This window comes from Mauremys mutica, chromosome 18 (genome assembly GCF_020497125.1).
Source record: "Mauremys mutica isolate MM-2020 ecotype Southern chromosome 18, ASM2049712v1, whole genome shotgun sequence".
In the NCBI taxonomy this organism is placed as follows: Eukaryota; Metazoa; Chordata; order Testudines; family Geoemydidae; genus Mauremys; species Mauremys mutica.
In genome coordinates, this window is record NC_059089.1 from 13012680 (window position 1) to 13040116 (window position 27437).

Sequence of the window (27437 nt, forward strand, 5' to 3'; positions counted from 1 at the left end):
ACAGAGATCCACAAACCAGCAAGCAGCCAGAATCTTACCTGTGGCTACAACTAAGCCAAGGAAACCAGGGGAGCTGAATTCCTTAGATTTGAAAAATCAGCCAAATTGAGAGAGGATTTTTTCAATCAATCAAAAATAAAATTAATCATTTTTATTATTTAAAAAAAAAAACCCAAACCAAGAGTCTTTGGGAGCATTCAAAAGGCAAACCCTGCTCTGCTGCTACAGCTTCTGGAAAGCAAATGCTCTTCAAAAAGCTTCACTCCTTTTTGCTCCTGATGATCGGATGGGGACCTTTGATGCAACATTTGGATTAGCTGCACACAACTGCACTGAGGGGGACCACAAAAGGGGGAGCCTGGCTGATTGCATAACTTTAAGAAAATAGTAAGAGGGGAAGAAAGAATTAGAGAGAGAGAGAGAGAGTGAAAAAGAGAAAGAAAGCAAGCAATTTAAAAAAAAAATCTGAGAATCAAGTTTCAAGACTCTTTATGTGCTGCAGAGGAGCATGAGGTTTACCAGCAAAGTGCAAAGGGGAGTCTTAGAGGAGAAATAGCTCACTCTTTTGCCAAGAGAAAAAATAGGAATGTGTGTTTTGGACTGGACTGAGGAGGAAAGCTGGGGAGATTGCAGAAAGGGGGGCAGGATTTTTATCACATTGGTACCTTCACATTAATTGCCCTCTTTAAAAAAATAAATAAAAGAGGAAAGAGGGGAAGGAAAAGAACAGAAGGGAAGGAAAGGGGGGAGTGAAGAAATCAGCAAAAGTGTTTCAGACTCTGGAGCTATCTGCCCCTTCAAGCTGATTGATTAGTCATGATCCCTGCAGTTTTAATGGGAATCATTCAATTGGGAAGGTGGAGCACCCCAGAGTAGATTAGCATATTCTTGTTTACTCATCTTCTGAGGGGCTTTTTTTCTCTTTTCTTTCATTTTGTGGAGAAGAAGGGAGGGGGGAAGAGGTTGGGGGGGGGAAGGAGGGGGTTGTGGCTTACGTTATAAAGGAGCCAAAAAAATAAATAGATTAGAGCATCTTTGGGGGGGGGAGGGAAATCAGTGGGTCTGTGTCTTGGAGAAAGCTCTTTTTTTTTTTTAAGAAGAAAAAAATAAAGGGAAGAAAATCCAGCAGAGAAAAGAAGAGAGAGAGGAATTCCAGCTGTGGAGGAATAGAGAAGAAGAAGAAGAAGAAGAAGACAGATAGAGTAGGAAGAACAGAGAAAAACATTTTAACCCAAGAGGAGTTTTTGTTTTATTTTATTTTAAAAGGGAAAAAAATCTATAAGCAGGAAAGAAAGAAAGGAAGAAAAAAAGAAAAGAAAAAGCAACTGAGAAGGGTTATAAAAAGAGCAAATACCCAAGAAGGGTGAACAGGAGAAGAAAGTCAAGGCAAGGAGGAGCCCAAAGCTGGCAGATCGGGAGGATTTGCAGGGGAGAAGGGGGGGGAAGATTGGAAATGCAGCTCTGGAGTTTGCTGCTGCCTCTTGCGCTTCTTTGTACAGCCGTAGCCAGTGGACCCGAATGTGGGATGGACGAGCGCTCCCGCAGGGCAAGAAGGGACACCAGGCACACCCGCCAGATCCACTACACCGCCCCGGGCACCTGTGCCACCAGGTTAGCCCGAGGCAGGCGTTCCACTGCTAGTCTGGAGCCTCTGCCTGTCCCCCGCAGGAGGCAACAGCGGGAGGTAAAGGGCGAAGAGGATTCCCTTACCCCAAGCAGGGCGCTCTATTTCAGTGGACAAGGTGATCAGCTGCGGCTGAAAGCAGATATTGAGCTGCCCAGAGATGCCTTCACTTTGCAAGTGTGGCTGAGAGCTGAAGGAGGACAGAGATCACCAGCTGTCATTGCAGGTACGTAGCACCCTGTGCCTGTAGCATCCCTTTTATGTTTCACACATCTGCAGAACAGCCAAGTGTCGGCGCGCGCATGTGTGTACAATGTGTGAATGTATATTTAAATATGTATATATATATATGTGTGTGTGTGTGTGTCTCCGTATACATATACATTTATTGATGTATGTATACATGTTTGTGTGTTTATTAGAGATATCTCTACATTTGATGAACTAGAAACTGAGCAAACTATCTGAAAGTGTGTGTGTGTGTATATATATATATGTGTGTGTGTGTATATGAAAGTTAAGTAAACTTTTGCCGGAGGTGATGGCATTATTCCAAATAGTCTATTTATTTTTAAATTAATGTACAAATGGGAAGGCGAGCACATTCTATACGTTTCTAATTTAATTTGATAAGGAAAAATAGAACTGTAGGAAGTGTGTGTGTGTGTGTGTGTGTGTGTGTGTGTGTGTGTGTGTGTGTGTAAAAAATTCATGCATATGTAATTTGTTTGTGTGGGAATGCGCGTGTGAGGATCCTATTTGATTTCTTCGGGTTTTATTAGCTTTTCAGTTTATTTCAGCTGTTACCTTTTTAGACAGTAGGTTAGCATGTGGTTCCAAAGAGCTGTAAAGGAACTTTTGGCTATTGTGAAGCCTCAGTAGTCACATTTAGTTCATAAAGTTCCCAACCCCTCGACACTCAGCTAATACTTGATTGGTACAGCATCTAGAGGATGTTTTTAGTATTTTTTTTCTCCCCTTTGAAATCACAAGTGTAACACACATGATTGTAAGGTCAACTTGCCCTGTGAAATTGTTTAGTACTGAGACCAGTTACTGAGCTAAGCTGTCGGATCAGGACAATAATGAGGAGTATTGCACTTTTCTTATTTAAAAGTTATGAGCCCATCAGCAATGTGTGTTCTTTTTCTTTCCCGCTCCCTCCCTCTGCTTTAGTGCTAATGTGTGGTGAAGCTGCCATAAAACTGGATACTTTTGACAAAGTAAAAGGTTTACAAACCCTCATAATCGCTCAAACATTCATCTTTGCTCTGAAAAAAGCTATAGAAAATGGAAATGCCCTTTAAACCAAACCAAACCAAACAGGGGAGGAGACGCGGGATGGTGGAGGGGCAGAGAGGAGGACATATTTTACAGTTCTTTTGGCAAGGAGATTCCCTGAAAGTACAATTTTTCCATGTCGTAGGATGCCTTAAAGAGACAGGGAGGGTTTTCCCTTCCCCTTTAACTAGAGTCATTTCCTACAAGAGACCAGCGGATGCTTTTCTTCTTCTTGATATAGTCACTGATCAGCCTTTAGGGCTGCTTTCCTCCTGCCTCCCTGCCACATTCCATGCTTTTATTTCCTTTCTCTTGACTGCACTATACTTGACCTATGGGATTGTTGTCATTCAAGAAAGTCTCTTCCTTCTCAGGAAAAAAAAACAAAAACAAAGCAGACTCGGCAGCAAATTGCTTTAATTTTCCCCTGTGCCCAGCTGCTGTGTGCACTTTTAAGGAGGCGAATGCGGTGCGTTTGTCAGTGTATTGAGAGTAGATTGTATTTCCTTCTGCCTATGGTAAGGAAAAAAGCTGAAGTCCAACTAGGAAGGAGAGATGAGTGATCTCAGGCAAGGAAGCGATTAGATTATCACCACTCCCCATTATTTATTATTCCCCCCTCCTCCCTTATTCCTAATCTTGATTTACAACAGTAGGTCTGAAATTGCTTCCCTTTCAAGTGGGGAAAGACAGAGTGTAGGTTTACACAGATATTGTCAATGAAAATACGAAGCAAATATATATCAAACACCGGAAGCACTGTTTTACAAGAATGTCTAATCCACATGATGAGGAATCTAGATACACACATGCCCAAAGGTGGTTAGTAGTAAAATAAAAGATTTTAATTGAATAGGGGAGTTTAAGTTATTGCTTGTATAAAACACCTGACCCATTTTATGCACGGAAGTAACATGCCGCTAGAAAAGAAATGCCCCAGTTTAGAACCATAAAGCTTGTAGCTTTACTCCAGAGAACGCTGATTTGATTTTTTTTTTTTTTTTGGTAAACTCCACCTCCCCCAGTTGAAGAGGAGCCAGGGTTGGCTGTGTGTGTAAACACCTGGAATAGATCCAAGGAGGAACTCACTTGGAGTATCCTCCACACACTAACGGTCTCCCAGACCTGCTGCAAGGTTAGGGAGAGATTAGACTCAAGGGTGCCCAGAAACTTGGCTTTCTCGTTTTCACTTGTTTTGGATGTGACAGATTTAGGAATCTGATTTGGCCCTGCGAGTCCCATTGGTGTGACCCCACGGAAGTCAGTAGTCTGTCTAGACACTAAAATGGGAGCGGAGATGGGGCCAAATTCACTGCTGGTGTAAGCGGCAGTCTTGGCCCCTAGAGTCTAGCGTTGTCTTTACCAGTGATACGTTCTGGGGAGGAGAGGGAGTCAGTGAGGTTGCACAGGAGATAAATAACGACAGAATATTACCTCTGTGAAACGAAACTTCTCATTTTCTTTAGTATCCTTCCTGTCACTTCCTCTGCCCTCCCTCACCAATGCTTCTGTCCCTCCCTCCCCCCACACCCTGCCGGTTCAGCCCCGGATTTTAGAATAATCATTGCTCCATTTGCCGGCCCATAGGGCAGAATGGATGTGCACTGAATTCATTCACTCTAGATCTCAGGTAGAATCCAGGTTGCCATCGGCTTCTCCAAGTGAGCCCTGAGAGAGAAGGAGCTGCTCTATTTCAGGCTAAAGGGAGCTCCTGTGCTGCTCAGAAGCCAAATTTCCTTGTGTTGCCCTTTGCTGCTGTATTCAGTTTATTTTTATAAATGCCTAATTTTATAGAGCTACTCTACTGGTTAGTCATCACTTCGGGCCACCCCGCCCCCCGTCTCTGATGGTAGGCAACCCTCAGTACCAGAGTCTGCCGATTTTCACACTGGTTGGCAGTGGGGTTATTTCTGCCCTGCTTGGATTCATTCATTTTGTGAAGCAAAGCCGTGGGAGAAAATTGCAGTTTGACCCACTAATATGTGCTGTGCAAAACTCCGGCCTTGATTGCCCAGAGGCAGACTCGGAGCATGGAATATCCCTTCGCTATGCCAGCCCGTACAGCAGACACACATGCAGCACAGGCGACCTCACAAAACACCATACAGTCAGGTCGCACAGCGGTTGCAGAGACACACCCCCACGTCCTGCATCACAAACACATTCGCACACACACGTGCAAACAGCGCTTTATGATTGCTTTCAAAGACAGCAATAATCTCTAATGCAGCCCTTTCTACATCGGGATGCATCTCTAGTGCATAAACCAAGGAGTTAATTTAACCAGGTTAAACCAGGGTGACCCTTGATCCAGTTGGATTACCTAAAACCCATGTAATACATAGACTGCAATGCACAGTTGACCCTGTGTTTGTTGGACTCCCAAGATAGTCCAGTCTACGTTTCCACCCTGAGAATTGCTAAGAAATGGGCTCTTCCTGGCTTGTTCCTGCCTGTGTGTGTTGTTGGTAGAAAGCTCAAGAGTTGGATGGCCTGTGTTTTGTTAGCAGTGTGACGTTGACTCTTTAATAGGTAGGAGCCGAGAGGATTGTGTGAATGATCAGACGTGGGAGCTGGAGTAAAAAGGCGTGCCTGCTCCGAAGAGTAAAAGTTATTTGTGTTTTGTTTTCTTTTTTTTTTTCCCCCTTTCACTCACACGCTCTCTCTCTCTCCATCTCTATCCCTCTGGCTGCCAACAGAGAGCATGATCCCAAGTTAATAGACCTTCATATGTAAGGGAGTGCCTGTGTTTTCCCAGCTTCCCTCTTTGGTGAACACACAACTGCAGCAGAATCCAAGGGGAAGGAAATGCCAAAATCAGCACACAGTGGAGCTCTTTTAAAGTCACACGCTCAGTGTGCAGTAAGCCATTTGAGAAATGCCTCCAGCAGGGTTTCAACAAGTGGGTTAATCTGAAGGTACACAAGGGATACGAATAGGGCGACCAGACAGCAAGTGTGAAAAATCGGGATGGGGGGGGCGGATAATGGGAGCCTATATGAGAAAAAGCCCCCAAAATCGGGACTGTCCCTATAAAATTGGGACATCTGGTCACCCTAGATACGAAGTAGCGCTCCAGTGTTCAAACAGCAGCATCAGAGCACATTGACACACAGTTTCATACTCGCGTGATTTCCTCCTATACTTTTTAATCTGCTAGCAGATGAATACACTTTCATTGGACTCAATGGGTGGGGTGTGATGTTGGTGCTTTTCCAGCCAGCTGGTTTTTTAGCAGGTGCACTTTCAGCTGAGTGACTACTTCTGCACAGATGCTACGTTTGATATCCCCCCATACAAAGCAGATAGGCAGGTAATGTAGTACCAAAACGGGCAGATAATGCCGCATCTTTTGTTCTTCAACAGTCTGCGGTTTTTCGCTTGCATGGATTTGTCACTGCGGTTTTTTTTTTAATTAAATATCTATTTGATTTGATTACCATAGAAAGACAGAACCATATGTGACACGTTCTAGTCCCATCGCTTACTGCATTGCTGGAAGGTGCACTGATACCAAGGTGATGGGCATGGTATAAGGAATAGAACAGAAAGGGCTGGGTAAGGCAACAAACTACAGTGATTTTTTTTATGTTTATCTGCATAGTAGGTGCAGCCTGGCAAGCAGTGGGGGAATAATCTTCCACCAAGATGCTCTGCCAGTGCTGCTAAACCGTGACCTGAATCAGCCACCTGTGGGGTGAGAGGATAAATTGGTCTGACTCCATAGTTCACTGTATTTTTGGCCACTCTGCTCAAGGGTTCAAATAACGGGTGCCAATTTTGGTGGCTGTTTTGTGCAGTGGGTACCTGGCACTGAGTTTAGGATAACTTCCTCATTCCGTATTAGCTACTAGTGGCTTGTCATTTTAGAAACACTTCAGTGCGTTGGTGATTTAGTTCATTTTGATAGCAGAAATAGGGAGGGGGAGGGGAGAATACCGCAACATTGGGGGAGGGGGGGTGGAGTTGCAAAACCTCATACTTGTTTGGGAGGGAAGCCATGGGTTTTTTTAAAATATTTTCCCCTCTGTCTCTCTCCTCCCCCAGTGGAGGCAAGGTAGAACTGGTGAAGGGAGGGAAGTTGGCAAATTTTGAGAAGGCTTCCGTTCCAGAACCCAGAGAGTATTTAAAGGTCCTGACGTATGGGTTCTGCTGGCTACTCAAGTGGTCAGACCCCCATATTCAGGAGAGCAGTTTACAAAAGAGTCTATGTTGTGGCTTCGCTAAAAAATACAGTAATTGAAAATAAAGGTGGAACAGTGGTCACGGTGGGGGTGTGTGTGTGGAATGGAGGGAGGGTTTTGCGTATGTGAAGGGTGGTAAATTAAGGCTCCTAAATGCTGAGGTTTGTCACAGGGTGAGCTGGTTCCCTCAAGTCCCATACAGGATTTGTACCCAGAGCTTGTGACAGGACTACACTCCATAAGGCAAGTCTCCGGCTCAGTTAGAGAACATCTACATAGCAAAAGTTGTGCTGGGGCTAGCATACCTGAGCTAGCTTGAATCCAGCTAGCAGGGGTAACAAGAGCAGTGAAGAGAGCACAACGCAGGATTTTGAGCAGGCTTGTGAGTCAAATACACACCCAGGGTCTGTGCTAGGCTGTTACTCCTGCTCTGAAGCCCAAGCTGTGCTGTCTTCATTGCTGTTATCCTCCACTCTAGCTGGATTCAAGCTCGCTTGTGCACAGCTTTTGCCGTGTAGGCCTGAGAGAGGGAGATCTGCAGGGACAAGGGCCCTGGGAGAGCTTTATGTATAAGGGAATCACTTAGTCTCTATCTGTGAAATGGGGATATTATTTTCTTTCTCCTGCCCCTTTGTCTGTCTTGTCTATTGAGATTTTAAGTTCTTTGTGGCAGCCTCTGTTATGTATTTGTACAAAGCCCGGCACAATAGGTTCTGTTCTTTGGTACGGCCTCTAGGCACCACTGTAATACAAATCAATAATATGAATAATGTCTTTTCTTCCTTAAATCGCTCGTTATATCCCAAATAGTCCTGAGGCAATGCTCCATGCAGGATTGTATGTCTTTCATTTCCATCTTTTCTTCTAAATACTAGCCTGGAAATACCAACCCTACTAGTCTACATATTTAAAAAATACTGCAGTATTTTACAGCCATGGCCCTGCATGCTACGGATTTGATACTGCTTTGTTTGGGACAATGAATGAAGACTGCTCCAGTATTTGGTTTTTAGAAGTGTGACATCTAAAAATAAATGTCTCAGCCTGATTCTGAACTGACGCCGGTGTAAATCTGTAGTAATTCCCTTACATTGGTGTAAACGAAATGTGAATTTTTTCTCTATTTTTATCCCAGCTTTATGTAGGGGGAAAAAAAATCCCTGGCTCTTCTTCTATTAATTCCTGCTCACCTCTAACCTCCTTCTATTCTTCTCTTTCTCTTACACACACACACACACACACACACACAATTCCCAAAGCCCCTTTGATTTTTCTCGGATCAATAGAGCATTTAAACTCCAGTCATAAAGGAAAGAAAGCTTGTTTATTCTTCTAAATTGTTTGACACAAGTGAAGGATCCTGTAAACTCCGTGGGTTTCATTTAATGCATGTGTTTGATATACATTTCAAGCTCCACAAAGCCATACATAAAAGAAGGCATTATTACAATGGCCCATTGGGAGGAAAATCTGTGAAGAGTGTAAAAGCCGTGGGGAAAAAAGGAGGGTTAGCCCACAGGATATAAAGAAAACAAGAGAGAAGCTTGAGACCTTTCCCAGAATCTCCGATTCTGCCACCTTTATTCAGGGTGATCGTAATAGAACTTCTCGCCGAGTAAACTACGGCTCCATCTGACTGACCCTGACCCTATAGACACAAAGTCTATAGTCAAGATTGTCAAAGAGTATAAATACGATGGGCCAGATGCGTAAATGGTGCAAATTAGCATAGCTCTGTTGACTTCTGTTTACACCAGCTGAGGATCCGTCATGAGGGACCTGAAGTCAAAGGCGAGACAGTAAGATTGATGTCAGTGGGCTTTAGATCAGTCACGAGGATTGTAAAGAGACCCTTTTGTGTCTTGTCCCCCTTCTGCATCCCTGCAGGAGAGTTAACATCCATTGATTTCCTGCCCTATCTTGCCTTGGAGCCGGACTAGAAGGGGAAAATCACAAAACCCTCAACGTCAGAATAATTGGCGAGGGGAAGAGGTGGTTTTTGTTGTACTCCAAATCCCATTATGGCCTTTGTCTCTTCCAAGCTATTTTTTTCACTGTTAAAATAAATATTTATTCAAAATACACTGTCCAATTTTCAGGTCCGCTGGATGATGTAAGTGTGTAACTTTCTTGATCAATCCCTCTGCCCTGTCTTATCACCATCATATTCTGGGTTCTTCCCTGATTATCTGGGGTCCTTGATTCCCCCTTATTTCCTTCCTTCCTGATAGGCAGAGTTTCAGTCTCTTTGCCTTTTGCCTGACAAGCAGATACCATGTATGCAGTGGTGTTGTAGCCGTGATGGTCCCTGGATATTACAGAGACAAGTTGGGGGAGGTAAAATCTTTTATTGGAGCTCTGTGTATGCTGGAAAGCTTGTCTCTGTCACCAACAGAAGGTGTAGTCCAATAAAAGATATTCCCTCACCTACCTGGTCTCTATAAGTAAAAAACATCTCTTGAATAGCCTTGAGCTCTCCAAAGTCCTGTTCATCTTTCACCCCATGATGGTTGTGCCCCATAGGCCTGGAGGGACATCTCTCTGATTGGTGCTTAAGAGTTTTTACCGCTCCTTGTTTGAAAAGTTCATGGTGGGTGGGGGCAAGTGCGTGCGTGTGTGTGTGTGTTCCTGGCATTATTGATCCACCCTACTGCTATATGACTACGGAGCAAGCGGTCACTTGAATTGCTTGCACCCTTTCAACAATGGGGATGAAGTGAAACTGAGACGCATGGGACATTGGCATGAGGGAGAGTCAGAGGTGATATTAGGTACCAGCTCACAATGATATGGTACCAGCTCACAGAAGCAAAAAGATGACTGGGTTAGAGTAGAAACCCAATCTGTCCCAGGCCAATTAACTCCAGAGGGCTGGTCGGCTTTCCTCACCTGCTTCTCTTGAGTTAGATTTAGGTCTCTTATCTCTTTCCCTTCCGTTTAACGCAGTGACTTATTCTCTCTCTCTTTATATGCATTAGGTCACCTCCTCATACGCATTTCCCTCCCACTTGCTCATCCCCTCCCGCTCCATCTTATTCCCAGGGGTTTTCTGTGCAACTGGGAGAAGAGCAGGCCTGTTCCAGACACAAGTGCATCAGCTGCCAGCTCTGTTTCTCCCTTGCTTTCCCTCCTCTCTTGGTGCTCAAGCAGTCAGAGTCAGGAAAGGACTCAAATAACTCAAAGATTTTGTTTAATATTTAAGGGAGCAAAGGGTTGAGGGAAATTATTACTCAGGGAGAGGTGCCAATATGTTTGATAACTGTCAGTTTTGTTTATTTTTGAATGCAGGGGATTTTTCACCTCACCTGATTATTCTAGACTTCTTCTTTTGTAATAACAATAACTGCGCTTCTATACATCCTCCCGGTCATTCAGAGATCTCAAAGCACTCTTCAGACAATGATATACCCCACAACTGTGAAGTTGGTATTGTCCTCATTTTACAAGCAGGGAAACTGAGGTAGAGAGGTGCTGTGACTGGGGGAAGATGTCACAGGGTGTCAATGACAGGTCCAGGAATAGAACCCAGCAGTCTTGGCTCCTGGTCTGCTGTTTTAGCTCTTTCTAGTGGTAACACGTTACTCCTTAATCTGGGTTCTGTTCATTTAAAGTCAAGGCGGTGTCTCTAAATTCCTGTAGGACTTTTCCCTGCACCTGCTCAGATCTTACTAGGTCTTATTATCCATGTTGGTAAGCAGTGCAGTTCAAGTGGAGACTGGTGCAAAATCATCCTTTCTGACATCACTTAGTTTAGCATGGTGACAACAAATGAGAAAAGGGAGTGGGAGAAGTGTAGATTATACTCACTGTTTGGGGAATGGGTAACAGAAAAACAGAGATTGTTTGTTTTAAATTAAAATCTCAGATCCAAAGACCATGAACGTCGGGGGATGTTTAGATCCAAATTAATTGCTGTTATTTCTAACATGGACCAGCCCCTGAACTTGGGAAAAGTGCAGATCCAATCCAAGCTTCTCAGATCAGACTCATCTCTAGTTAAAATAGGATAGTTAAATACTGTGGGGAAACCATTGGTTTATTCTGTGCATCAGTGAATATGTCTGTTTGCTGATAAGCTTTTTAGAAAAAGCCGGCTATAAGGGTTTGCCGTCTCCCCATTTCAGGAGCCTTATTCTAAACAAATAGGCTCAGATTCTGGGCCAGATTTTCAAGAGCTCAGCACCCAGCCGCTCCCATTATTCATAGTGGGGAGTGTGGGGTGCTGAGAAGTTTGGAAATCCAGCCAGAGATGGATCAGGGGATAGTCAGTGGGTTAGAGCATTTCACTGCTTGTCTTTGATTTGAATATGGGTCTGGTTAATAGATACAGAAAGGTGTTTTCTTCTGATGGTGGTTCGGTGACCCACTGCTGCATCAAATGAGTGGGTCGCAGTCCAACATGTCCACATCCCCATGAACAACTGCAGTTCTGGAGGCAGTATCAACAGGGAAGCTAAGGATTGAATGAGCCATGAGAACAGACCAGTTAGAACTGAGGTGCCCAGGTAGATGCAGGGGAAAGTTGCATTATTGTTGTTTGTTGTAGAATTCATCTGTTCTGTGGATAAACAGAAGGACTCTGTCTCTGGGGTTGTCAAAACAGCACCCTTCACCGGAAATAGTTCAATTATAATTTTCAGTGTAAACAAAACAAAAATTGGAACCTGCACACAACTTAGCTCTTGAACGGCAACATTAAGGAAGAGATGGAAAACTGGGAATCCAAGCTGAATGTTCACTGAGTATGTTATGCACAGGATTTTGAAACGTGTGTTTGGCAGAGGGAAGGATAACCAGGGTGAGCCAGATTCTGCTGTCGAGTACATCAAAGTAAAACTGGAAGAAACGAGGTGCTCTAGATTTACACCTGTGTAGCAGCGTTTTGAGCCTAGAGGTGTAATACTCAATGGGGAAACAAAGTACCGAAGAGTGTCCCCCCCTAGGTCTCCCTGAGACTTTCTGTTTGCTGAGGATGATTTAATCGGGGGGGGTGTTTGTTCTGGTGATGCAGTGGGAAGCGTTTGTCCAGCGTGGGGTTGTTTTTCTTTCTGAAGCATTTTCTGCATGTACCTATGGTATTCCCACTAGCCTTGTAAAATCACACCATATACAGTTCACACAATAAGCCCTTTGTGTCCCTGACAACAAACACATGTAAACTCGGCTCTGAAGTCTTCTGGCCCCAAACTTTTTTTCCTCCCTAATGTTCAGAATCCAGCAATAATATTGCCTTTTCTGTTTACAAACACAAACCCCAGGAGGAAGTCCAGAAGGTAGTTAATGAAAGGCAGCCATAGACTCGTCCCCAGGCTGGGGGTTGGAACCAGCAGGGTTCCTGGATGTTTCCTACTGTGCATCTGCTTATGGATGTCTCTTTGACAGTATGTCTACCAGTGTATCTGTGCGGGATGTGGAAGGAGAAGAGAAGCAAGCTGCTTCTAGCATCAATTCATTTTTAAAGATGTGTCAACCCAATAAAATTCAAGGTCCCAAAAGGGAAAAAAAAAGGATATTTGTTGAGATTGTAGTAGCCTATGTAGGACTCTGTTCAACCGACTATGGGTAACTGAAATTCATGCTTAACCAAAGGTTGATTCTGTCCCCCAACATCAATGTACATTATGCATTTCTGTCTACCTTATCGATCAATATATTTATACTGCACTCACCACCACATGGTCTGAGCTTATCTGCAGTCCCATTTACCTGGAGGTTTCAGAGATCTCCAGAACCAAGATGTCAGTCTGCGCTTCAGCTTTTGGGGCTAGATGTAAACTTTCTCTGATTTAGGGGTGTTTGTGCTTCTGGCTTGATTCCCTTCTCAAGACAGGCCTAGGCCATTTTTGGTTATGTCTGGGTTCATATCTAAACATCCCCAGAGTTTGAAGGGGATTGATTAGGAGTTCTGATGTGGGATCATCTTCTACTAAAACCTTTTGGGTAAATATAGTCGTGCTGTCAGCTGTCGAGTTAAGGCCTGATCCTGCAACCCTCAGTCACAGGAGTAATTCTTGGTCACATGCATAGTCCCATTGAAATCAGAATGAGTGGAGGCTGCAGGACTCCTAGCTCGTAAATCTATTGGAGCTCCATTTTGGAGTGACTCCTTTTGAAACATGGACGGCTAGATTCTGGCCTCTGTCGCAGCTGCTCTAAACTACTCTGTTGGTGTACAGGGACTGCAAAGGGATCACAACAATTCTGGGGAGAATTCCGGTAGTATAGGGCTGGCATACGTGGCCCTATACTTCCCCCTCATTCACCCTCATAGAATCATAGAATCTCAGGGTTGGAAGGGACCTCAGGAGGTCATCTAGTCCAACCCCCGGCTCAAAGCAGAACCAAACCCAACTAAATCATCCCAGCCAGGGCTTTGTCAAGCCTGACCTTAAAAACCTCTAAGGAAGGAGATTCCACCACCTCCCTAGGTAACCCATTCCAGTGCTTCACCACCCTCCTAGTGAAAAAGTTTTTCCTAATGTCCAACCTAATGGGGTGTGGAGGAAGCAGCAGGGAGAGAAGGGGTGGGCAGGGGAGGTTGTGCTCAGCACTACGATCACTGGAGAGTGTTGAGCAGTGCATGGGGAGGCTGTCAGAAGATAAAAAAGCCCCTGGGATTGCTTTCACTTGCCCTAGGGACCACACCAGCTCCCAGTGCAGGCAGAATCCAGGCAGCACCAAGGTGACTCAAAACCACCTGCTGGGCTGTGCCTTTTTGGCCCAGAATTAAAAGCAAAGAAATGAATGGTCTAGAGGGGGATGGTCACTCATTTGTTTGGCAAGCAGCATTTTCAGTGCAGTCTCTGTGGGGTGAGACTTTTGAAAGATGATGGCAAAATATGCTGATTTGTGAGTGAACATCGGTCAGTGAACAAGAAATTTGACTGAAAAGAGCACAAGAGATGGGCCCAAAGCAAAACCCCACATAAGGAAGATACAAATACATCCTTGTTTCTGTAACGAGCTGCAATGAAATCCCAGATCCCCAACCTTTAGAGATGTTTTTGCTCTTCTGTAATGTTTAGCAATAGTTCACTACCCTCTGGCAGCGGCGTATTTCTCTTCCCACTCCCATATGTTAACGGCTCTTCTTATATCATAACAGAGTGATCACAGGTAAATTGTGTGCACCACATTCTTCAAAAGCCAGTCAACACAATTTGCCATTCAGCTGCAATGTTATTTGAGTGCCATCAGTGTGCTTAGAACATGCTGTCTCTGCCCTAAAGAACTTACACTTTAGTTCATACAGAAACACCACGGTCCAGGCATTTATCAGACACTAGGCGACAAGGTAAGCTCCAAGCAGTACAAAATTTCATGGAGATGTCATCGTGGAAGGGCAGGATTGCGAAGTGTGTTTTAAGGAAGAGAGATAAAGAACCTGGTTGGAGCACAAGGAGATGGAGACTCCTTGCTGATGAAATTGGGAAAAGAACAGAGGTTTTTCTCTACTAATAATTTAGAGGGGCTTGGGTTAGAGAAAAGGATATTTGTGAATGAAAATGTCAAAACTGCTCTATAGGAGAAAAGTAACTTTTCCTCCCCTGACGAGGTGATCTGGAGGAATGAGTCCAGTGATAGGTAGAGGGATGTCCTGAGTTTTAATCCTAGCTATACCTCTGACATTGGGCCATACACTTCATGTCTCTGTTTCCTTATCTGTAAAATGGGCCTAATAATACATCCCTATCCTCACAGCAATGCTGTGTGGATTCATTAGTTAATATATACACAATACTTTGGACATGTAAAGTGTCGATTCATTTTATTGTGCCCAAAATGGTTGGAAGAAGAGCTCTTTCTGCCAGGGTCGCTGTAGGTGCAAGGTATTCCTCGCAGCGCTATTTTCTCTGCTGTGGCAGTAGCGTTCAGCTTACAGAATGTACGTGAGCCAGAAAGACAGTGGTATATCGTGCACGTCACATCCTTATCTATTTCTCCCATCTTTTTTTGAAAGACTCTTGCTTCTTGTGTAAGAATCAGCCTTGTCTCTCAGGCATTTGTTTCCCTTGTTCAGTAGCAGGCAGTTGTCTGAAAGGAGTGACTCAAGCAATCCTCCTTTGCATTCAGCATTATGCAGACTTCTTGGTATGAAATTTGCATCTCGTAATCTCTCTCTTGGTTGGCGGAATATTGCAGCGCTAAGAGTTATGAAATCTCTCAGCATCTTTTATGCCAAAACCTCTATCTAATCTACCCATCTGTCTATGTATTCCTCACCATTATTACAGTATCTGAGTGTTTCTGAGGTAAAAGAACTCTATTGTCTTACAACTATCACTGCAAAAATATATTGGTGCCACAAATTGTCTAGTTGAAATAGCATCTTTCTTTAATAATCAAAGCTGTGGTTTAGTGGCTAGAGCCAAGGACTGGGAGTTAGGACTTTTGGATTCTATTTCTGAACTTGCCACTGATTTGCTCTGTGGCCTTGGCCTTGCCACTTAATCTCTGCTCGCATTTATAGCCTGCAGAATCCCCTTGGCCAGGGTGTGGTTGCATACAATATAAATCTCCACGTAACTTGGTCCTGTGCTCGGTCTCTTCACCTGCAAAATGAAGATAATATTAATCTCTCTTTGTAAAGGCTTTGGGATCCTCTCATGAAAAACACTATGGAAATGCAAAGTGGTATTTACTAATAGACTAGAATATAAAATAAATATCCTTACTGTAAGCCCAGTTCCGTGACATACTGAGCACCCTTAGCTTACCTTATACAGGATGGAAGTTGCAGGTACTCATGGGACCTGACCTTGCAAGGTAATATGTGTCCTGCACGGTGGAACAGCATCAGACCAGTTAGTTGACTTGTTTGACTTCAGTATTCCCAACCTTGTAACTTTAGGTAATAGATGCTTTTTATAGTCAACCCCTCTCCATAACAGCAGATTTTTTCCATTTCTAGCTATACAAAGGGACACAGCAGGAAGGAACGGTTTCCAACCTCCTTTTCTTTATTTTTTTTTATTTAATAATGCTGCCTTTAGTAGCACATCCCAATATTTACAGACCATTCACAGCATTGAGTTTAGGAGACCATCCAGCCACACTTGCTGGTGGCACAGCTCCTGGTCTGCATGTGTAGGACATGTGTCTGTGAATGTTTCCACTCATGTGCATGCAGGTATTCCTCAGTAATGCTCTAAAACATTACATTTCATACTACTGATTTCTGTAATGTCTTGGGGTACCCCTGTAGAGTTTGGTACTTTTTTTTTTAATAAGAGGTGCCTGTGATGGCCTGTGATATACATGTGCATTTGCCTGTGTTTCCATATGTGCTAAGCTTTCAAGCATTGTATTTAGGGAAGACCAATCTTTTGCTATATTTATTTTACAGTGTTTGGAGGGGAGGGGTGATGCACTTTCAGGGAAAATTGATTATTTGCAAACTTTTTATTTGTATTAAGTAGGGCCCAAAGGATTCAACTTGCAAGTAAAAAAATAGTCCTTGCCCTCCAAGGAGCTTCCAATCTACATACACAAGGCAGACAAATGGTGGGAGGGAAATACAGGCACAGAGAGGTGAATAGACGCGCCCCATGCCAAAAAGCAGGTTAGCAGCAGAGCCAGGAATCCAGGTGTCCTAAATCCCAGTCCCAGGCGTTAAGCATTGGACCATACTGCCTTGCTAAATATTCTGCCAGTGAATATTTGAAATGAGAAGACACCATGAGAGCATCTTTGGTGAGATGAAATCGGGTCGCATTTGGAGACCCTGCATCTAAGTTTTCCTGACACAAACAGCTCTGCGAGGGATGGACAAAGTATCAGTGAGAAAGAAAATGAGAACTGGCCTCAAACCAAGCCCCAGATTCAACCAATATGATCAATTTGGGCAAGTATTATCCCCGATTCAATCCAAGGAACGTTCAACCCTCAGCAGGACCCCTTTGTAATTTTGCTAACATAGCTCAGCAAATCCAAGCTCAAGAGTTGCCCTCTAGTCTCAGAGATACACAAGTCACCACCAGTGACACAGGAAAGCCCCTTGGGACTGTACAAAGTTTGGATACAGCAGCAGGTCCAGCTGAAACTGCCAGATCAAGTGAGACCCCCTCCATGAATGTGGCAGATTACCAGTAAAGGGAAGCTGGCCTCCTGGGGTGTCAAAACTGGCTTTGGCTTGGGTCAGGAAGATGTAGTGGCAGAATGAAAGGAGATAGTGAGTAGAGGAAAGGGATGATACATCAGTGAGTGGCTAGAGATTAGGAGTCACTGGGTTTAAGATGGGGGTGTGGACAGAGCTGATTGTACTTAGAGGAAGAGATCATAGAATATCAAGGTTGGAAGGGATCTCAGGAGGTTATCTAGTCAACACCCCTGCTCAAAGCAGATCCAATCCCCAACTAAATCATCTCAGCCAGGGCTTTGTCAAGCCTGACCTTAAAAACCTCTAAGGAGATTCCACCCCCTCCCCTCCAGGTAACCCATTCCAGTGCTTCACTACCCTCCTAGTAAAAAAGTGTTTTCCTAATATCCACCCTAAACCTCCCCCACTGCAACTTGAGACCATCACTCCTTGTTCTGTCATCGGGTACCACTGAGAACAGTCTAGATCCATCCTCTTTGGAACCCCCTTTCAGGTAGTTGAAAGCAGCTATCAAATCCCCCCTCACTCTTCTCTTCTGCAGACTAAATAATCCCAGTTCCCTCAGCCTCTCCTCATAAGTCATGTGCTCCAACCCCAATCATTTTTGTTGCCCTCTGCTGGACTCTTTCCAATTTTTCCACATCCTTCTTGTAGTGTGGGGCCCAAAACTGGACACAGTACTCCAGATGAGGCCTCACCAATGCCGAATAGAGGGGAATGATTACGTCCCTTGATCTGCTGCCAATGTTCCTACTTATACAGCCCAAAATGCCATTAGCCTTCTTGGCAACACGGGAACACTGTTGACTCATATCCAGCTTCTTGTCCACTGTAGTCCCTAGGTCCTTTTCTGCAGAACTGCTGCCTAGCCACTTGGTCTCTAGTCTGTAGCAGTGCATGGGATTCTTCCATCCTAAGTGCAGGACTCTGCACTTGTCCTTGTTGAACCTCATCAGATTTCTTTTGGCCCAATCCTCTCATTTGTCTAGGTCCCTCTGTATCCTATCCCTATCCTCCAGAGTATCTACCACTCCTTCTAGTTTAGTGTCATCTGCAAACTTGCTGAGGGTGCAATCCACACCATCCTCCAGATCATTAATGAAGATATTGAACAAAACCAGCCCCAGGACTGATCCTTGGGGCACTCTGCTTGATACCAACTGCCAACTAGACATGGAGCCATTGATCACTACCCATTGAGCCTGATGATCTAGCCAGCTTTCTATCTACCTTATAGTCCATTCATCCAGCCCATATTTCTTTAACTTGCTGGCAAGAATACTGTGGGAGACCGTATCAGAAGCTTAGATAGAGTCAAGGAATAACACGTCCACTGCTTTCTCCTCATCCACAGAGCCAGTTATCTCATCATAGATGGCAATTAGGTAAGTCAGGCATGACTTGCTCTCGGTGAATCCATGCTGACTGTACCTGATCACTTTCCTCTCCTCTAAGTGCTTCAAAATTGATTCCTTGAGGACCTGCTCCATTATTTTTCCAGGGACTGAGGTGAGGCTGACTGGCCTGTAGTTTCCCAGATCCTCCTTTTTCCCTTTTTTAAAGATGGGCACTACATTAGCCTTTTTCCAGTCATCCAGGACTTCCCCTGATCGCCATGAGTTTTCAAAGATAATGGCCAACGGCTCTGCAATCACATCCGCCAACTCCTTTAGCACCTTCGTATGCAGTGTATCCGGCCCCATGGACTTGTGCTCGTCCGGCTTTTCTAAATAGTCCTGAACTACTTCTTTCTCCACAGAGGGCTGGTCATCTCCTCCCCATGCTGTGCTGCCCAGTGCAGTAGTCTGGGAGCTGACCTTGTTCGTGAAGACAGAGGCAAACAAAGCATTGAGTACATTAGCTTTTTCCACATCCTCTGTCACTAGGTTGCCCACACTTTCCCTGACCCTCTTCTTGTTGCTAACATACCTGTAGAAACCCTTCTTGTTACTGTTAACATCCCTTGCTAGCTGCAACTCCAAGTGTGATTTGGCCTTCCTGATTTCACTCCTACATGCCTGAGCAATATTTTTATATTCCTCCTTGGTCATTTGTCCAATCTTCCACTTCTTGTAAGCTTCTTTTTTGTGTTTAAGATCAGCAAGGATTTCACTGTTAAGCCAAGCTGGTCACCTGCCATATTTACTATTCTTCCTACACATCGGGCTGGTTTGTTCCTGCAACCTCAAGAAGGATTCTTTAAAATACAGCCAGCTCTCCTGGACTCCTTTCCCTGTCATGTTATTCTCCCAGGGGATCCTGCCGATCAGTTCCCCAAGGGAGTCAAAGTCTGCTTTTCTGAAGTCCAGTGTCCATATTCTGCTGCCCTCCTTTCTTCCTTGTGTCAGGATCCTGAACTTGACCATTTCATGGTCTCTGCCTCCCAGGTTAGGCTTCAGAATCCCATAATTGTGAAGAATGAGGCAGGGGTAAATTCAGGATCAGAGCAAAAGTCCGGATTTCAAAGAGAGAAAGATGGAAAGGTGTAACTGAATGTAAATGCACACCATACCATTTTCACCCATTCAGACTCTCTGCTGATGATATATATCTGAATATTGACCTGTAGCATGTCCTGCAGTTTGCCTCATTCATGATCTGCAACAGACAACTCTGCTAAAAAACCTCAATCCAAACTGGTTCTCTTTCCATCCTCTGTTCTTAATGTTCCATTCACGGGGTCCTCACACAGCCTTGCCAGTGCACCACGCTGGTGACTTGTAACACTCCCTACTCTTGCGCAGGCACTGCCTGCAATGTCCAGCCTATGTGGGCTGCTTTAGGGGTGGTGACAATTACTAGGGCCATACCAAATTCGCAGTCCATTTTCGTCAATTTCACGGGTCGTAGGATTTTAAAAATCATAAATTTCATGATTTTGGATATTTAAATCTGAAATGTCACGGGGTTGTAACTGTAGGGGTCCTGATCCCACTCTGAAGGCAGCAGTGCAGCATTCACAGCATTGAGTTTAGGAGACCATCCAGCCACACTTGCTGGTGGCACAGCTCCTGGTCTGCTGTTGCTGGCAGGGCGCTGACTTCAGAGCTGGGCACCTAGCCAGAAGCCGTTGCTCTCCAGCCACCCAGCTCTGAAGGCAGCGCAGAAGTAAGGGTGGCAGTACGACGACCCCGCTACAATAACCTTGCAACCTCCTCCCACAACCCTCTTTTGGGTCAGGACCCTCAATTTGAGAAACGCTGGTCTCCCCCGTGAAGTCTCTATAGCATAGGGTAAAAGCACACAAAAGACCAGATTTCATGGGGGGAGACCAGAGTTCACAGTCCGTGACTTGTTTTTCATGGCCGAGAATTTGGTAGGCCCTACCAATAACTACTAAGGACTAGCCTATACTGGGGCTGTCAAATTCATTTTCACTTGTTCCCCAAGTAAGACACAGAATTTAGCTCTCTGGTGGGTAAAAGGTTAAGAATGGGAAAAAAATAGGGCCCTCTGTGCGTGGGGGAGGGCGGGTGATGTTAGGGACTCCTCTGACCAGGACTTTCCTGACCCCACACAGCTGCGTGACAGAGTGTCAGATGGAGCCTCACTCAAGCCAGTCAGGCACAGCTGGGAACCAGATCTAAGGTTCAGGTAATAATAGGGTCTTTAAGAAAACTCTTTTACAAGCTTAGGACCTTTGAATTTTCCTCCCTTACCAACTTCTACCAAAGCTTCACTGTCTGAGTTCTGCTTTAGACGGCAATAGTAATTAGTTCTGCCCACCCCGGTGCTTAGCAAATCCTCCCAAATAGCAGAGCAGGATCAGTGTCCCATTATGGCTCTGGCGCTTTAATCTGTGAAGCTTCATGGGCTGATCAGCATCAGACTGTGCTTAATGCTTTTGCCGTAGGAGCATAGACCCCAGGACCCTTGCCCCCAGACAGGTGAAAGAACAGCAGTAAAATGCTGGTCCTGTGACCTCAGGGAGCCCAGGATTTCACCCCAGGAGTGTATCCTTCAAGGAGTGAATCAGAGGTCTCATCTCAAAGGCTGCAGCATTAGCACTTTGGGGGCTATTAGGCTAGCTCGTCAGACATCCTCTGAGAATACAGAAGGAAATGCAAAAGGGTTTTAAAAAAAAAACCCGGGTGGTAACCCTTTTGGTGGTCAGCTTCTTTCTGGGTGGTCCGCCTCAGTCTCAGGGCACAACAACAGTCACTGTGATCTGTACTCCGAAGGCTGAAATGACCTGTTGCAGTGACTTCAGCTGAGCTGCAGGCACAAAGAATGGAGCAAAGAGTTAATGATGCTAATTAGAGTCCTGAGATAGGTCCCCAGCTGAGGATGGTTTGGGCCAAATAAGAATCGTTGCCCAAAGATGCACCCAGAAATTGAAGGGTTAAAATAGCGTAAGAAGGTTTGGACAAATTATATTTCCCGCTGCCCAATCAAACACAAGAACTGCCAGAAATCTTCCAAGGAAGCTTGTACTCAAAACATTTTTGTCCCAATCTTGGAAAGTCATGAGGGCCAGCTACTTTGCAGAGGCTTGTGCACAACCAAACTAGCATTCTGACCTTCTGGAGGTTTGGCCATCACTTCCCCATCTTGCCCGCTAAGAATTAAAGGTCAGATTTTCAGCAGTAGCCATCACCTTTGCAAGTGTATTTTTGCCCTCTGCAAATATCTGTGCACACATTTTGCATTTGTAATAAATTGCAGGCATAACTGTTGGAAGTTAAACATTTAAGTTTGCAAATCAAGTCGGCAAATTACTTAATTGTGCTCAAAGTTCATAACGTGTGCAAAATTACCGGGTCAGTTATTTGCAGGAGGAAAATGACACCCAAAAATATCAGACTGGATTAATACCAAACTGAAAATCTGGTTTATAAACTACATTCTTCCAGTTAATATATGGAAACTACATCCTATGAAGAACATATACTATAGCAGTTAGATCACTTGAAAGAGGCATTTTTTTCTCAGAAGGATGTTTCCTAGAAAGCAGGAGTGTCTCTGTGGTTTGGCGCATGGGTTTGGCGCTCATGTGTGAAGAGGGGAGAATTTGAGTCATGAAATAATCCTGATTAGAAAAGGGCAGGATGGCTTTTCAAGAGTGGCAGCAGGAAACGGGCACAATCAATCCCGTTCTGTCTGCAGAGTGGTTATTGTGTCCTTCTGTGTGAATCAGACCTAAAAAGTTTAGTTTAAAGTTTGTATATTGCCTCTCTAGCATCTATAGCTAGGCAAAAAACGATGAAAAATAATATTTAGCTCTAGATTAGGATTGTAGCTTCCCACAGAGGGCCAGAACTTCAGGTGGTGTAAATCCATTGACTTCAGTGAAGCTACACAGATTTACATCAGTTCATAATCTGACCTATGTATCCTCATGCCCATTTCACATGGAAATGCCCCTAAATTACCAATGAGATTCCAGGTTAACACTGATGGGATTGTTTTACAGTCTCCCAGCTGGATGTCCTGGTTAGCACTGATGGAAGATTTATTTTTTTTAAATGGAGACCTTTTTAGCCATTTGTCAGGTCCCAGAAGGAGTGGTTGCAAGGTTGTCCCCTCCCCCTGTCCCCACTTGCCCCCATCCTGATCCTCGCATTTAGTTTAGGAGCTGCTAGTGTTTCCTTCTTTGTTCTTCACCCCCACCCCCAGGCTTCCTTTTGTGCAGGGGTGTAAAAGCCATCCCCTCTGCAGCTGGGAGCAGCCGCCGCACCGCTGGTTCCAGGGCTGCCCGCGGAGCCCTTGTAAAGGTCAGTTGAAAGGGAGTTCTGAAGAGCAAAACAAGTTCTGTTCCCCCCCACCACTCTCCACCATGTATTTTGACTGCATCGCAGCCAGACTCACTTGTATACATCCCCCACCTTGTGGCCCTGCAGTCTTGGCCAGCAAGAACGCTCTTTCAGGGCAGAACGTCTGGCACTTTTCCTGTTCAGCTACTAGCTTGGCCAGTGCTGCTGCTGATTTGCTTCCGTAGCACATCAGGCACAGGAGCTGATTCGGGTTTATGAAATGAAATCGCATTTTTGAACTGCCGGTCAGCTGATGGGCGTTGCGTGCACTTGTCCAGTGACAGATATACTCCATAATCCCTCCAGCAGGACGTTTCCTTTGGGGACTCTCTGGCAGTCTGATCTACTTTGAGGTTCCCCGACCTCTCTTGACCCAATGTATGGGCCAACTTTCCATGTTGTCTAATATAAGCCCAGAACTATCGAGGCCTTTATTATTTAGATTACACTAGAATTGCGATACAGCTTCTGTACAGAGCTTGCTGCCTAGCGTTAGCCCTCAGAATGGAGAAGGAGGTGCCCCTGGGTTAGCATGAACAAAGTTACATTATTTTCCTATAGACCTTTGAAGGTTAATCAATGTTTCGGTCTAAGACGGAGGGAGATCAGAGCTGTGGGAGCAGAGATGTTCATGTGTGTGGATTCTTATGTGTGCGTATGCAAATATTTTTTTAAATCCTTGCGTGTGCCTGGGTGTATATGTCCCTCCATGGGTGTATATGTAAATCGGTTAGTGTGTGCGTGTGATACATCCCTGTGCATATCCCTCTCCTTATTGTGTGTGCTCCTTGCTTGCTTGTGTATGTGTGTATATCTTTGTGTATGTGACCCTGGATATGTATCCCCTTAAAGTCAATGGAATGTTACTACTGAATTTCTGTTAGAGACTATGTGAGGTAAAATAGGAACTGTTGAGGTCCTTTGCCCATAATTCACTCAAATTTGAAATTCAAAAGAAATATTTTGAGGTTAGAAAGAGCTGGATATAGAATAGAATGTTTCATTTCTGCAGTGGGACTCTCTGCTCCCTGATTATAACAATGGCTGCAAGCAGAAATGATGAAACCCCAGGAGAAAATCTGTTCTTCCAGCAAAACTGGTTTGTTGGAAACAGAAAGTTCTGGAAGCCCAATAGAAAACCTTCTTCACTCTTGATTCCTAGCCAGGTTTTGCTGACCCAGTTAGAAGTTCAGCTAGCTTGGATGAGCATCCAAACCTGTGGGTGCTGTACTCGAATTGAGCCAAACTCGGACGTCTTGAGAGTCCCTCAGCTCATTTTCTATATTTATAGAACAGCAGCCTTTCATAAATATCAAACACAGGTCTGTTATTGGTGGACTAGATCCTGACGGCCTTCCTCTGGTAAGCTCCTATTGGAGTCCTGCCTGAGGAAAACTTGAGGAAGAAACTCAGGATTTAGCCATATATATTTATTACATGGGGAAAAAAAGGTGTTAAAACATTATTAAGGTTGCAAAGGCAAGCATGCAAAATTTAGGAAATTCCAGAATTAAGGTTGCCTATGCGATCTTAACTCTGCCCCCATGTGCATATGCATTATGAGAGTCTTTAATTACATGATCACATACTGTTTCATCTCCACAGGAGGCTCGACCCTCATAGTTAGGTAGCTTTTTTAAGTTTGCTCAGCACTTCCCTTTATAAGACTCTTTTCAGTTCCTTATAACTTTGCCAAATGTTAACCCTCTAGGCAGAAATTTTCCATGGTGGATGTTTTCTGCTGAGGCTGAATTCATTTTGAGAATTTTAGCCAAAATTATTTAGAATAATAGAATCATAGAAATGTAGGGCTGGTAGGGACCTCAAGAGGTCATTTAGTCTAGCCACCTGCTTGAGGCAGGACCAAGTAAACCTAGACCGTCCCTGATGGATGTTTATTCTTGAAAACCTCCAGTGATGGGGATTCCACAACCTCCCTAGATAACCTATTCCAGCGCTTACCTACCCTTATAGTTAGAAAGGTTTTCCTAATATCTAACCTAAATCTCCCTTACTGCAGATGAAGCTGATTATTTGTGCTCCAGTCTTTCCTGGAGATGGAGAACAGTTGATCACCATCCTCTTTATAACAGCCCTTAACATATTTGAAGACTATCAGCCCCCCCGCCTCCTCCCCGCAGTCTTGTTTTCTCAAGAAAAAACATGCTCAGGTTTTGTCTTTCCTCATAAGTCAGGTTTTCTAACCCTTTATCATTTTTAGCCATTTCCAATGAGACTAGGGTAAAATAAGTTGATTTGCCCATGTTACAAATCCTTGAGACTTTTAAAAAAATGTTCCAGCTCCCCTGTGCTTTGGAGCAGAGATCTGAAATCCGGTTGGGGGCTGGGAGGTGGAGATAAAAACTGTGTCGTGGATGTGGCTTTTGCTGTCGTCCGAGAATCCGCCCAAATGTGGCCTATATCATTTAGGTTTTGTGTAAGCATAGAAAAAAATCAAGTCACTACCACAGCAGCTGTTTGGTGTTTATTGCGCCATTGTCTCTTTGAGGAATCTGGATCGTGAACAGCTACAATTTGTTAACTGAGCACCGCTCTCCACAGATCCTGCCGCAATTGTGAAATGCTTAGGGAGATTTAGGTAAGGAGCCACACCCCCCAAGCAGCACTCCTTTATATTGATACTCTAAACAATGAAGCCCTTTAAAAAAGAGGTACCCATTAGAGAAATGATGCTGTTAAAGTGCTGACTGAAGCACACTCCTCTGCAGGGGCGGCTCCAGGCCCCAGCACGCCAAGCGCGTGCTTGAAGCGGCATGCCGCGGGGGGTGCTCTGCCAGTCTGGCATGCCTGTGGAGGGTCCGCTGGTCCCACGGCTCCACCGAAGCCGCGGGACCAGCGGACCCTCCTCAGGCACGCCTGCGGGAGGTCCACCAGAGCCGCGGGACCGGCAACCGGCAGAGCGCCCCCCGCGGCATGCCGCCGTGCTTGGGGCGGCGAAATGTCTAGAGCCGCCCCTGCTCCTCTGTGCTGTCAGATCTTGCTGTGTGCTTTGAGTTCTTACTCTTCATAAGACAGTACCTTATCTCTGTCCCTACCCCACCACATCATTCGGTAGGAGGTTTATTGTCACAAGGGGGCTCAGTGATGTATCACTCACATTCTTGGGGCTCCAAGGTTCAGGCCAGTAGCTGCTGTGTTACAACACAAATGATTTAGTTATCGCAAAGCCGGGACTTTTATAAAGTTCATAACTGATCAGCCACTGCAAATGTCTATTTCTCATATTTAGACGTGCCGTTCGTGCCCCCCCACTCTGATACTACAAGGCATCATGTCAAGCATATGGGACAATCTAAACATAAAGCAGCACAAGGGAAATTCACCTAGAGCTCATGCCTGCTGGCAGATACTGTAAAGACCTCAATATCGCAGAGAACCAAGGACCAAATCCTCAGCTGGTCTAAACTGACATAGCTGCGTTGAGGTCACCACGTATGCCAGCAGCAGACCTGGCCGCTTGTGTAAAACATGAACGTCTATAAAGATAGAGCTGTCTGCCTATCCTGGACCTAAATCAAATCCTAGAGCATTGTTTGTGAGGTGAATGACAAATCTCCGATGTGAATTCAGCGAGGCAGTGAGCAGCAGAAAAATAAGTACTTGTTCCTGGCCTGAGCAGGAAGCTGCCACCTGCACAATTCTTAGGTGCTTTGCTTGAGCCAATGCTTGCCCCTGGGAGTGCCCCAGAGGCTGCTTGGCAGTATCGGAAATGGTATAGATGGAGTTGTTTTCTTAAGTACCTTGGAGTTTGAATTATTTAACTGTTCTGGAGGAAAGTGTGTGGAGGCTGGGACGGAAGGGAGAGATTATTTCTCCCCTTCATAAAAGAATATTGGGTTCAACATTGTACCATGAAATATCCAATGCAGAACTCGAGAAGCTGCTCCAGTGGATCTTCCCTGACTTAGCCAATAGTATGGAGCATGGGGATACTTAACCCAAATCTGTCTGTTTTAATTATTTTCCTCTGGACAGATAAAAGCTTTCTATAGGTTCCTGTAGAATATTTGCTCTGTCAAGCATTCCTCTGTGGCTTTGATACTAAACGATTAAAGCATGCTAGGGGAAAAAGCCAGCCCCAACCTTCAGCTCCCTCTTCTTGGGCCTCTGACTGCAGCTTTGATTGTTGACCTAAATTCCCCTTTCATAACGGAGTCCTGTCACCTCTGGTTGTATTCTCCCAGCAAAGCAGGCATGGCCAACTTCCAGAAGTGCAAGGTATTATTTCCTCCCCGCCCACTTCTTTTCAAGGCTGCTGTGGACTCGACAGCACACCTGGTGGGTTCAAAGTCAACCCCCCTGCCCCAAAAATGCCACCCCAAGCTCCCATCCCCCCTTGCTCAGTACAGTGAGAAACCTGCTTTGAAGTAAAGATTTCAAACCTTAGCTAGTTCACCGGCTGGGTTGGTTACCAGGAAACTGTAGGTAGCAAGATACAAGAAATAGTGCTGAAGGGATGGAAGGAGGCCTGAAGT

The 27437-nt window shown here is 44.8% G+C and overlaps 1 protein-coding gene across 1 annotated transcript in view; it reads left to right on the plus strand.

Annotated features, from left to right (window-relative positions):
- Positions 1-1224: 1224 nt before the first annotated feature.
- Positions 1225-27437, plus strand: part of PAPPA (pappalysin 1) — a 221626-nt gene continuing 195413 nt past the window's right edge. Inside the window, exon 1 of the mRNA XM_044992846.1 lies at positions 1225-1850. Coding sequence (XP_044848781.1) covers positions 1454-1850 — 397 coding nt within the window. The 5' untranslated portion in view covers positions 1225-1453. The remainder of the gene's footprint in view (positions 1851-27437) is intronic.